The following is a 13,749-nucleotide window of genomic DNA, read 5'->3' as shown; positions in this document are numbered from 1 at the left end:
TGAATATTCCTTGATAACAATTGTTCGTCTTTTAAAGACGAACAATTGTTATCGAGGTATATTCATGGAGAAACAAATTGACACAATTTTAATGAGGATTCCATAATTTTATAAATGCCACAGAAAGTACCTGGAATACTTTCTGTGGCACTTCAAGTCTTTCGTCCAGCAAACAGCAAATTGACCACAGAACATACGAAATTTACAGACATAATACGATGCAATATGGCATTAGAGATCACCGGTTTCTTTTGATTATCTTTCGAAAGCATGGCTTACTGATCCCTGCGAGGATACCTCACACGTCACGTGAAACGCTATATTTATCCAACAGTCTTCGTGCCCAAGTTATACTGTTAATTCTCCCTATGAGTCACGCAATTTGCTACTACTTCCATCTTTGCAAATATTGCTCCATTTGAACAGATTTTTAAAAGTAGTTGCTAGAATATTTCCCATAGGTCTCTTTGAACTAACGAACACAATACCGCGGATGTTTATTCCGTATTGTTCCATCCAATAGAATCACGAAGGTGGAAAATCCAGGCATCTCACATATTAAACTTTATATCCACTCAAAGTCGTCTGATGACGTATTCACCAATATGCTAATCGCACATTACGAAATAACTACGTGTGTTCTAAATCAGTTCCTCTACTTTGGTGTTGGTACCCTCTATAAATATCAGAACGTAGAAGATAATATCGGTTCTAGCGTAAAGTAAAGTTGGTCGTAATATTTCCAGTTTAGACTGAGACGCTGTCGTCATGAGAGCAACTGTAAGTTACAGAAATTCTCGAAAATTGTAATATTGTACAGCTGTTAGAATTTTTCTGAATCTTTCTCTTAGATCTATTGGACCTGTTGTGCCCAAAATACTTTGAAAACAAATTGAATTCAATCTATATATATGCTTTCTACACTCTAAGTGCCCAAGATTTTGGTAATGCCACTTCTATGCAATTCTTTTATTACTATTAAAGTCATTAATTGGGCTATACTATGACATTTGATTCATTATATATTATTTTCTGTCAGTGCTTCATCAGAAGTTTAGATGTAACGGATATATTGAGTGGTTAATTATAATATATTTATCTTTCAGTTACTGAGTTTCCTATTTGTTGTGACAGTGGCAACTGCCACAGCAGCTATTACTAAAAGACCCTATTGGCTCAAAGCTGTCCAAGTCAATCGTGAAGGGAAACTGAATGCTTTCGCTGGTGAAGGTCCCAATGGTCCTTTCCAAGGCTATGGAGGAAAAGACAAAAATGAGATCAGCTATGGAAGCCTCTCCATGACCAATTCCAGATTCCGTCCATCGTTTAGAGAACTTGGAGGTTGGATTGCCAGAAAACCAGAAATATACAGATTTGGCCCACGACCACGACCTTCACATCCGACCTATCGACCTTATGCCCCTACCTACCGATATTACCGCCCAAGTGGTCCTTACAGAGGTGGTTTTAGAAATTATGGCGAATATTCTACCAGTTCACCCTACAACAGATACAGAGTATCCTACTACAGATATTAAACTTTTCCCCCTACCAAATTAAGTAAGTACGAAAGTGAACATATGTTTCTCTGATTCAAATTTTTAGTGTCATTAATTGTTTGGTTTATTAGTCAATGAGTATCTACGTATATACTTTTATTCATAAATGTGCGTGTTTTAGTACTGTAAGATAATTCGTTAAAACTCACAGAACCAGAGCAGATCCGTAAAGATATATGGCTATTTGAACCAGCAGAAAATTTAAAATTTCACCCTGTGATGCCTATAAAAATGTACCATAAATAAAAGTGTTTTAAAAAATTAAATTTCGCTAACCTTATTTATTGCTGGTTGAATTAAAGTTAAGTCTATAATAAGCCTTATCTGTAAAGAAACTGCTCGTGGTGTAGGTTTAAATCTGAATCTTTTAAAAGTACTAGAATGTTTTCCATGTCGAATATTCTTGGTGTTTTTTTTTTACTACTATAGAAGCAATTATATCTTTACTCTTTTCAATTTCTCTAATGGACATACGAGGGTGGTTAAAAAAGAATAAAATATAAGAGAGATGAGGGGCTTGAAAAAATAAGATAACAAGAATTCGCACGTGAAGGACACTATTCTTACTTAGATGCATTGTGACAAATATAAGAATTCTTTATCGCTTTTCCTAATAGTGTGTACGTAGTGTTAGGGGTGAAGGCGTCTCAAGTGGTTGGCCGCAACTGCGCCCTATGTACGCTGTGAAGACTAACAGTACCACTGCGAATGTCAGGTGGAGTGTTGTCTGTTGTTTATGTAAGTATTCTGTTGGGTTGTGTTCTTGTGCCCTGGCATTTGGCTGCAGGGCCCCTGACGGGACCCCCATATAACCGCACACTACCACTGGGAAGTAGCCAGGAGTGTCCGCTATTCTCTGATGAGTCTCCGCCAGGGTTGCATAAGCTTCCTGGATGAAAACCTAAAAAAAGGCAGTGCGTGAGGTAAGTACAAGGTGTACCGAAGGAAGGGTAATGAAAGAAAGCGGTAAGAGAGATGTAGACGAAGGCATCTTCCTGAACTGACTGGCAGTAGAGCATGCGGAATATATCACGCATGCTCCATTCCATCAGGCGAAAAGAGGAAAGAGGAAGAAAAGCCACCCAGCATGGGAGCTAGATGAGGTCGCCAGTTAGCGTTAGAGTGGTATAACCACTGAATCCTAGCATAGCGATTCTACTCCTAAAAGGGTTTACTTGTATTTAAGTCAGCGAGATGTCGTTTCGGATGGCTAAGACAAGGTGCAGTCTTCAGGAGGTACGTCCAGTTAATAATGTAGTTGTCAGTAGTCAGATTTATATATCCAAGTGTGTCATAAGGGGTTCATTTTCGGGTATCAAGCGTTGGGGTCAATCCAGTGAAGGTCAGGACTAGAACGTGTCTATCAGAATATTGGTTTTCACGAACACTTCAATCTGCCAGAATCAGTGCATCCCACCCGGTCAGGGGTCGGATCAGCATAGTTTCTCCTTTCAATGAGGCCCTCCCTCTTTGTTTGTTCAGGCTGGGTATTAGAATGACAAACAAAGTTTCTCTACAATATATACAGTTAGTTTATTATACATATTTTACAAAGAAAAAAAAAGAAATCTAGCAAATCATTACACATTATTCACCTGATATTAGTACATGGCATGGATTACGATCCTGGTCATTAGGCCTTCCTATACATCATCTTCTTCTTGCCATTGGGCCAGTAACACTCTCTTGCGTTTATATATATATATTTTTTCAATTAAAGTTCATTAAAACAATCACATTTATTTCTACAGTTATTACATATATCTTTCCTTTAATACAATTCCTTTTATATCTTTCCTAATACAATTCTCTTCTTCTTAAGCTAACTGCCCGACTGATAAGTTTCTCTAGACCAATCTCACCTTAACATTAATAAAGCTACCGTTTAAATTTTAATGGTTCTGTCTCACCTTTGGATTTTCAAGGAAAATCTCGGCTATCTGCGGTTAGCAGCACCACTCCTCTACTTCTGGGACGTTATACAGTTTCACATAACTCTGTCAGCTCTATTGATTAACCCTTCCAAAAAGTTATTCTACATTCATTAAAGTTAGGCAGATGAAACTTAACTATGAACTACCCTTTTATTAATCAATCCTTATGATATTTCTGCATTTATCTATAGAATAAGTATTGAATTAACTACATGTATCCCAAAGGAATCCCCTTTAACCATTATCTATCTTTAGCTACAGTCCTTTGTATTACCTAATGGCACATATGCCGTTAAGCACTTACTTCTGGTTAGCTGAATTCCTCAGGTAATACAAGGATTGGTCTTTGACTACCTGCTCTGCATTAGGGTCCACAATTAGTCTGAGATCGCTCTTCTTCAGCTTCGGAACTGCTAACATCTGCCAGGGATACTATTCGCTCCGCAGATCATTCAGTAGGAGTCGCTTTCCTTTACTTTATTTCTCTCTGTAGGCTCAGGGCGGTCCGGTGTTCTTCCTTAAGCATTATCTCTCGCCGTCCTCCTTCTAAATATATCTCTCGGTGGACGCTTTCGGACTTCTATATTCCATCTCGAGAAAGTTTCCTTTACTGTAACTTATCTATACTTTACTTAAACTATCAGATCATTCAGTAGGAGTCGCTTTCCTTTACTTTATTTCTCTCTGTAGGCTCAGGGCGGTCCGGTGTTCTTCCTTAAGCATTATCTCTCGCCGTCCTCCTTCTAAATATATCTCTCGGTGGACGCTTTCGGACTTCTATATTCCATCTCGAGAAAGTTTCCTTTACTGTAACTTATCTATACTTTACTTAAACTATCAGAACTTAGTCAACTCACCATAACTGGTTCTACTGGTGGATCACTTCCGGGGACTGTTTCCCGAGCCTACCTCTCCAAAAAAAAACTTTCATCACCCCCTTTCTTGCGTGCTCTTCCCTTTTATTCCCCGAAATTTCGTACCGCCCCTCCTTTTCTCAACCAATCATTTTTATCTCCCCATCATCATCTCCATTCTCATTTGTCTATTGCACGTCACATCGCCTCGACCCATGACAAGAAGGTTGAGCTCCTTCCGGTGTAGGGAGGACTTCCGGTTTCCAGAAATTTCTCGAACTTTCTTTTTACATCTGGAAGCTCAGAATCTTTCCAGAATCATCTAGAAAACATCTGCGTCCATTTACTTGATTCGTCTCGCCTTATTAAAAATGACCACCTCCCCCGCTCTGTTTGCAGTAAACAAAAACCGCTTCCAACTGGTACTCCTATTGTGTCTCTCCAGCAATCCGTCCATTGCCATTCCATCAATCGACCCCCCACTGTCTCGCTATCTTCGCTTGCTCTTTCGGGTAGAGGGCGCTGATCCTATATCTCTTTCTAATGTTTATTTTCACGGTATATTTGTTCTTGCATTAAATATAGCCTCCACTTAATTTAATTCCATTAGCGTGAGATCCACTATCTTAAACAATATTTCTGATTTGTAATGTGTATTATTGTACCAGAAGCTTCGCTTAGAATTAATCTTCAAGTTTGGGGTACGGCCACCCCGTCATTCTTATAATAAAATTTTATATTTCTCTTTCTTTGATTTGTAAGATATTGTATCTTACAGAATCATCGAATTGTAACGTAAAGCCATGTAATGAATTTTTTAAACGTCTTATTAATTCTTCTTCACAAAACTGTGACATATCTTTAATGCGCCAGCCACGGTTGTATCGAAAAGGGGAACGCTGTCATTTTTTCTTTAGAATATGTTTCACTAATCTTACAAATAATTAAATCCTTTGCACTAGACGTAATTAATTTTTTGCCAATTGTGTAAGCCTCACCTGCTTTGGCGATTCGATATCTAACGCGGTAAGATGCTTCCAGTGATGCTTTATTTACTTAGAAAACATTTTCGTTTTACTTTTAAGCTCCTCGCAGTTGGGTTTCAAATATTCAATATTTTTATCCTTTAAATGTGGGTGATTACTTTCCAGATGTGTTCGCAATTTTGTAGGATTCTTCACCACTTTTTCGCTTCGACACACAACCTATTCTGCTCATCTTCATTTCCAGTCCACGTAAATTCAAAGCTTAAATAGTTGTCGTCAATAATTTTCTCTTCTTTCAAGCAATTACATTCGTAGAAACTTGTCTTCCTGTGCTCTGCACGCACTCGGTTTGTATTTGATTCAAGTAACACAGAAGTAGAAAGCAGAGACAGTAATTGCACTGTTGTTGCCGAACTATTGTTACCTTCTTCAGTCGCCTTAATAGATTTTAATTTTCCCGTTTTTAACCAATTCTCCATTATTGGTGCTTCTCACCAATGGGAAGCAGAAATACCTACAAACGAAATGAAAAATAAATTGCAATATTCGTAGTGGCGCCTCCGTAGCCAGGTGGGCAGGAGCAGCAGCAGTGCGTAGCACACGCTTCTTGATTAGACAGGGGGTCGAGCCCATGATCACCAAATACGGAGGATGCGGAAAGGTCAGGGAATGACCACCGCATATCCCCGGAGCAATATGGCCTTAGTTGCTAATGCTCCTAAAAACAAATAACAACAACAACATAGCATAGATAATGTGTCAGTGGTTCAGTAGTTAGTAAAATTCCGAGCGTGATGGATGAAAGGAAGCATTTATTGGACTTTGATAAAGGACAGGTTGTGGGTGCTCAACGAGCTGGTGCCTCGATTTCCCAAACGGCTGAACCGTTATCGTCAACAACATGAGGCTCTTCATCCACCATGCATGGTATCAAAAGTGCAGGCTGGTGGAGGCAGTTGTATATTGTGGGCATGTTTAACTGGCAGGAACTTGGACCCCTGGTGCATGTTGAATAACGTATCACTGGTGTCCGTTATCGTCAACTGCTTGCTGTCTGTGTACACCCCGCTATGTTACACCTTTTCCAGAATGGTGATAGTGACTTCCAAGATGACAATGCGCCGAGCCATCGGGCACTTGTGCAGGAATGGCTTGAGGAACACAGTTCTGACGTCCAGCATATCAATTGGTCTCCGATCTCCCTCGATACCAATCCCATAGAGCACTTGTGGGACACTATGGAAAGGCATATCAGGCGGCTGGAAAGGCATATCAACACTAATCACCTTCATACCTGCATTTCCAGCCGCATTACACACAGCTTGGTTAGCCATACCTCCCGAAAGCTTCCAACATCTTGTTGAATCTATGCCACGTCGGATAGCTGCTGTAATGAGGGTAAAAGGAGGACCTATGAAGTATTAGGTAGGTGGTCATAATTCAGTGATCACTGAGTGTATATTCGCAGTGGCAAGACTCGTAGCATGGGTAGGTAGTCAATAAACTATATCAGATTAAGCCTGTAATCAAAAGTCTAGGTTACGCAGAGTTCATAAAGAGGAAGTTGTTCTTGCTCAGCTTCGCATAGGACATCGTCATATGACACATAATTTTCAGCTGAGAGCCGATGACGTACCTGTGTGGTAGCAATGTGACACCATTTTATCTACAAGCATATTTTAACAGACTGTCTAATTTGTAGAATTGACCTTTGATGTTTTTGCACAATAAAAAACGAAAATCAAATCAAACCAAACCGTCTTTCAAAGTCGTTTAACTCACGACGTTTGTCCATACCGACATCGATTTACCGTCTACGCGAATGCAGTGTACCTATATACCTGTCAAGCGTTGGGTTCGTCTGCTAGCGAGAGGGGTGACAACATCGCTTTGCCAGGAACCCAAGTATCCCATAAATTCTGTCCTTGCAGTGTACTATTACCTTTTGAAAATTAATATTATTTTTGAAAATTTATAATATAAATTTTCAAAATGTATTATTGTTTGATTTTCATAAAACTGTATTCTTGTTTTCCCATTATCCTGCTTTGCTTTTACTTATATAATAAACTCTTCGGATCAAGCTTGTGTTTTTTCGCGATTCTCCGGTTTTTACGTTATAAAAAGAAAAGTTTTATTTTTATAGATGAGATAGTTTAAGGATTTGTAGCTGAATTAGGCCTACCGTGATACCTTAAAATTAGATTCTTAACTGTTTTTTTACACATTCAGAACGGACGATACACCTCAGCGTCAAGACTGCAGCACTCTCAAAAAGTCGTTCACATCCTGGTGAACTGCCAGACATATTTACGAGCATGTCAAGTAGGTTTCGTAGACCTTAAAAAAAGGGGGGAGGGGGGAACACAACACGGACACTGACATTCAAACTGATAAATTACAGAAGAGCTACCTTGTCCTTCCTTCGTTTACTAAATCACTGCCTCTAATTTTTAATCAAGTAAACTAAAAATCTCCCAAAAATATACCGTAATTAATCTTCGTCCTATTAGGATATATAAATAACAAGCCACATAAATAAACTGTTAATAGGTAGGCTTTTCTTAGCCAAAGGCTAACGCACTATGGCCTTAGCTGCCGGTGCGCTGTTCAACTCCCATTAATCAACCAACGATGACTCCAGGAATTTTTAACGTGGCTGAGTTAGTCACCTCAAACGAGACTTGCATGATTTTTAAACATCGAAAAAAGCAAAGAATCATGCAGGGCTGGCCTTAGCAAATGCGGAACCTGTTTGGAGCATGTTAGCGAGTCCCTTAAAAAATTCAATATCAACCCTTCAACATTCTGAAATAATGAAAAAAACTTAAACTATTAATAATTCTTTATTATTTTTCTATTATTACACTTTTTTAACAATTGACAAGACATTTTGATAATATAAACAAAACTAATCAAAAGGATATTTTTCTTGCCTTTTTATGAGCAAAATCTTTCAAGAATTTCTCAAAATATAAATTTATTGCTTCTTCACTTTCAATGGATAAAATTGAAAGGCTCTTGAGTCTCTCTCTTGAAGCATCGTCGATCTCGAACATGTTTTTATTCAACTTTAATCGGGAAAACCTTTTTTACCCTGACGCTACAGTCACTGGAATCGCATAAAAATATTCTTAGTGATAAGAATAAATTCGGAAATCCAGTAGCTCTTTCATTAGTTTCAAGAAATTTTAAAAAATTTAAAGGATTTTCGAAGCACGATTCTGGAAGAATTGGTTTTCAGTGCTTTCATTTCCTCTACTATCAAATGACCATCAATATCTGCTACTTTCACATATTTGACTAATTCGTTGATTTCGATGATTTTGGCATCTGAAAGTGCGATTTCTAAATCTGCAGGGTGTTTTCTTAACTCGTCCTTTAGAACTCTTAGACAAATCATGCCAAAATACTAATGAAACAAGAAACTTGAATTCCTTGATCTGGTTAGCTAGTGATTCAGCTTCACTTAGGCATCTTCTGATATTTCTGCTATTTCAAAAACCGCATCATAGAAATCGCCAACTTGATACCTTAAAGCCTTCACACTTTGCATTCGACACTCCCACCTTGTTTCAAAGAGAGGCATTGCAGAAAGTCCCTTCACATATTTTTTGAAAACTGACCATTTCTTTGTTGATGCTGTAGAAAACACGTACAGACGTTGAAGTGTCCCGAAAAAGGTCATTGCATCAGGAAAGGTTTTGGCCATATTCCTTAGAATTAGATTGTAATTGTGACAAGCGCGTGGTGTAAAAAAATGCTCTTGAAATTTTCGTGTAAAAGTAGTCTCTGAACACATGAAAGTTTTCCTCTCATATTAACTCCATTGTCATAACCTTGACCTCGGATATTAGTTACGTCTACTCCTAATATTTCGAGTTCCTGTTTCAGCACATTGTACAAATTTTCTCCGGTACTGCTCTTTACTTTGATAAATTTTATTAATTATTCGTACACACTGACTGGCCAATTGGGAGTGTATTATCCACGGGTGAAGAATGATTTCCCCGTTCAGAAGCTTCCTTTGGCAATGGATTTTTCAGAAATGCGTTCCCTTTTCGTTCCTTGGAAAGTCTTCCAAAGAATTTTTGGTGGCCTCACACGTTGGACAATTCTTTTTTGCCAAGTGATTGGATCATCTGTTATGTTTAGCCAAGGCCAGCCCGAGCACCGGGCGACCCGAGCGATAGCTCGAAGCGCGGAATCTGAGCCTCCTTGCCATTAAGACTAAAGGTTGAAAATTATGAGATCGATAATTATAATCATTGATAGTTTTAATAAGTGTATCGAAATGTCTTTATTGTATTCTCTTGGTAGAAATAATTAGATTGTATGTATTAGAGTATATTATAACATTACTGATATTTTTATAATCGCATTCTGATTATCAACTAAATGTTGGGTAAGATATGGTATAGCCTTGAAATTAGTATGTTATTCAATTACAGTTCATCGTGTTATTGCATTTTTGGAACTTAAAAATAAATTGAATTAAAATTACTCGTGCATTTCATTACCTATGAAGGGGGAGGTAAAATTTTTCGCCCTACATACTTTGGGCTGGCACTGTGTTTAGCTGACCTTTAGGTATCTCCAAGAAAAAGCAGATCCAAAAAATTTAAGCTGAGTTTAAATTGTTTGGATCTGCTTTTTCTTGGTTCCTGATTGACTCTTTGCTCTGATTAGTTGTGTCATCAGCCTGAAGTATTTCTAAGCCAACGTCTGTTTCCTCAAAGTTTCGATTGCTTATCTCTTCACTCTGATTGATTATTGAGTCACCATCTTCTTGATCTTTTCATGTTAACGGCTGATTATTGAGTTCTGTTGCAAGTTCTTTCAAAGTGTTTCTCGGCCATAGAGCGGTTGCGGGACGAATGTAATTAATTTTCATCCATGTATATCCCACCTTATGTCTGGTCCCGACGTGAGGAGGGTATACATGTATGAAAATTAATTAATTTTGATATTTCAAGGATGTGTAAAAACTGAATTTGAGATAATTATCCCAAAAATAAAAGCATTATTTTATCTGCGCCCTTTTTACTCATTTGTGAAATGCTAATCGTATTTTCTAAACATATGTTCAAAAAAAGTAATTCTTTAGGATTTCACAGGAGCCCCGCGCGCTTTAAATACGTTTTAAAATCAATTCTTTAACTAAACTTAAAAAAAAAAAACAGTAATAAATTTTCTTTCTCGTTTTTCTTTTCGTATATCTCTTTTTGTTTCATTTCTTTTCTTTTTTCGTTTAATTTTAATAATGGTGCCAAGCACGGGGCCACAAGAACGTGCGGTCCGATTGAGCCCAATCGGCCTGAGGCCCATCCTGGTTTTATGAATGCAATTATTTATTATAGGAAATTATTTGTATTTTGAAAAATTGTAGTAAGTACTCATGTTTTGCGTTTTGACTTCCTTTGTAGGTCCTGCTCAAAGTTTGTGCAGAAGGAAATGGTGGAAATTAAAATGTAACAAACCAGTGTGAATTATGTACAATAAAAAGCATACCTCAATTACAAGCCTCATATTCGACAATATTGTAACTACAATTACAGCAGTACACTAAAATTAGTTAATCAGAGCCCTTTCAAGAATTCTGGATATATCTGAGTGTCCACACATTTATACGAGATAAAATTCACCTTTTCATTAAAATAATGACGTGGCAATTAGTAGTGCATCGTGCCTAGCACTGTGGAGAAAAAGATAAAAATGATTTTGGGAAGCGCTACCCCAAGGTATACTTCCGTAGTGGAAGCATTTTTCCCTTTTTAAAAGAGGCATCTTGTATTCGGTGGAATTTTATTTTCTTAGCTCAGTTTTCCATTCTTGTCGCATAGATTTAAAAACTGGAGTAAACGAAACTTTTGATTAGATTCATTCAATGTAGGCAAACGTAACGTGAAGCAAGTAAAAAAAAACTTGGTTGTATCATCTTTAAGCTGTATAGCATACATAAGTTTCTTCAGAAATGAAAACCTTGATCCTCCCTTTCTATTCACCAGATACATGCTCATCTTGTGAATCTTAAAAAGAGAAGAAGGCAAGTAAATTGCTGTTGGATTCTGTGATATGCAGGCATTCACGGAAATGGAAGTGCTGATCGAGCAGCAAATAATCCTACAAATACAAATCTACTGCTTTATAAAATTCCACATTCCGATTACAGACTTAACATCAAACAGAGTCTCACCACTCAGTGGTCACAAATCCGACAAATTCAACTAAACAATAGACTTGCACATAAACATGAATTTCAGCCGTGGAATTTGAGTCTCTGTAAGAATCGGCTGGAAGAAGCCATTCTACCAAGATTGCACATTGAACATTCTCTCTCTCTCTCTCTCTCTCTCTCTCTCTCTCTCTCTCTCTCTCTCTCTCTCTCTCTCCTACTTACGAAATCAAATCCTCCAGAATGTCTCTACTGCTCTTGTCAACTCACTGTGAAACATTTCCTTGTAGAATATCCACAGCACCATATAGCGCGACAAACAGCCTTCCATCTCCTGTGAATACTGTATTCACAATTCCCCGACTTTACCACAAATCATAGGCGATAACTTGAACATTGAAAACATATTTACTTATTTTACAGTAATAGAACATTTTAGTCAGATATAAAGGATAATTAAAAAACACCATTGTCTCGTAAGATAGATAGACACAATATGGACAAAATTGCTTTTATCGAAAAAAAAATAATAATAAAATAAATAAAATAAAATAATAAGCTAAACAACAAACCTCCCCTTCCATCACTGTGCGACATTTTCCGTATTTTATTGTGTTGTATTTTTCGTATTTTAAGGCACAAATCAGGGATTCATGCCAGAACGTTAAAAGTTACTGGAGGGCTTGTTTCTTTGGTTTAGGTTTTAATGGCACATCAGATTCCCTATGACTGTAATGCACCAAAACCACGTCCCAAACAAGATAACGGTAGAAATTTCAGAGACCTAATTAATTAGGTCAATATGTATACAGTACAAATATTTATATGTAGAAAGGTATACAACTATATATATATATACAAAGGGTACTAGGAAAGTTTTGCAATACAGCTTTGTTTATTTAATTTTTTCCAAGTAATTTCCTCTACATTCAATACACCTCTCCATCCTCCGAAACCAATCTTTAAACCAGTTCTGCCAACTTTCACTAGGGAGTAAAGCACACTCGTTGTCCCAAGCCCGTAGAAGGTCCTCATCACTGGAAAACCGCCTCCCTTTTAGCTTCATTTTCACATGCGGGAACAGTGCAAAGTCGAAGGGAGCAAGGTCTGGCCTGTAGGGAGGGTGCTCGAGAAGTTTCAGTCCTGTCGTGGTCAAATATTCGGTGCAGGCTTTGGCGCGGTGAGCTGCAGCATTATCGTGATGGAGGTACCAGGTGTCAATTCTTGACTTTGGCCGCAGGTTCTTCATAGATCCAATGACTTTAGGCAGGCATCGTTCAGTATACCACTTAGCTGTGACTGTCTTCTGCGTGTCCAAAACGACGCGTTCCACAATTCCACTCGATTTGAAAAATACAGCTATCATTTTCTTCTTTACAGAAGGCGCCTCCGTAGCCAGGTGGGAAGGAGCAGCAGTGCGTAGCACACGCTTCTTGATTAGACCGGAGTTCGAGCCCGTCACCACCAAATATGGAGGATGCGGAAAGGTCAGGGAATGACCACCGCATATCCCGGAGCAATATGGCCTTAGTTGCTAATGCTCCTAAAAATCAAAATAACAATAACAATAACAATTCTTTACAGATCGGGATTTTCTGACAATTACGGGTGTGTCGTCATCATCAAAGACCCAAACTTTGTTCACGTGCAAATGATCTTGCAGAATCGAACGAATTGCTGGTACATTTGCCCAAAGTATCCTCTATCTGTTGGTAGGTCACTCGCCTGTTTTCGTCAAGCATTTTCCTCACAGCAGTAACGTTTTCCTCCGTAACTGACGTTCGTGGCCTTCCCGGCCTCTCAGAATCCTCCAGAGTGAAATTTCCCCTTTGGAATTCTCTATACCACCTGAGTATCGTTGTACGATGTGGACAATCATCATCTAGTGCAAGAGTCATTTCTTCTAAGCACTGGTCTATGGTTAAACCACGCACGAAATTATACCGCAAAACTGTCCTTATCTCATTTCGTGACCATGATGCCATCGCAAGCACTTTACACTCTCACTACTAATGAATAACTGAGCCCATCGACTTGGCGCGGCTGCTACTATGCACGTATGAACATGTCTCAACATGCAGCAACAAGCAGCTTCCTGTGATTCATTGTTGCGTCATATTGCAAAACTTTCCTAGTACCCTTTGTATATACAAGAGAAAAGATTTATTGATTTTAAAAACCTAAAAACAGCTAATATATTGCTGTTTTCAGATAAAATCTGACTTAATAAAAGCCAGATGA

At 38.2% G+C, this 13,749-nt stretch overlaps 1 protein-coding gene across 1 annotated transcript; it reads left to right on the top strand.

Moving 5' to 3' along the window:
* The first annotated feature begins 689 nt into the window (after positions 1 to 689).
* Positions 690 to 10,869, top strand: LOC150078859 (uncharacterized). The gene is made up of 3 exons (XM_090382398.1): positions 690 to 780; positions 1,107 to 1,560; positions 10,760 to 10,869. Exons 1-2 carry the CDS (start codon positions 769 to 771, stop codon positions 1,536 to 1,538), a joined length of 444 nt encoding a protein of 147 aa, XP_090238524.1. The 5' UTR covers positions 690 to 768; the 3' UTR covers positions 1,539 to 1,560; positions 10,760 to 10,869.
* Positions 10,870 to 13,749: the final 2,880 nt, after the last annotated feature.

This window comes from Mastigoproctus giganteus, chromosome 10 (genome assembly GCF_048544385.1).
Source record: "Mastigoproctus giganteus isolate SK-2022 chromosome 10, ASM4854438v1, whole genome shotgun sequence".
Classification (NCBI taxonomy): Eukaryota; Metazoa; Arthropoda; class Arachnida; order Uropygi; family Thelyphonidae; genus Mastigoproctus; species Mastigoproctus giganteus.
The sequence above is the reverse complement of the archived record's forward strand: the minus strand, read 5'-3'. Positions and strand labels throughout refer to the sequence as shown.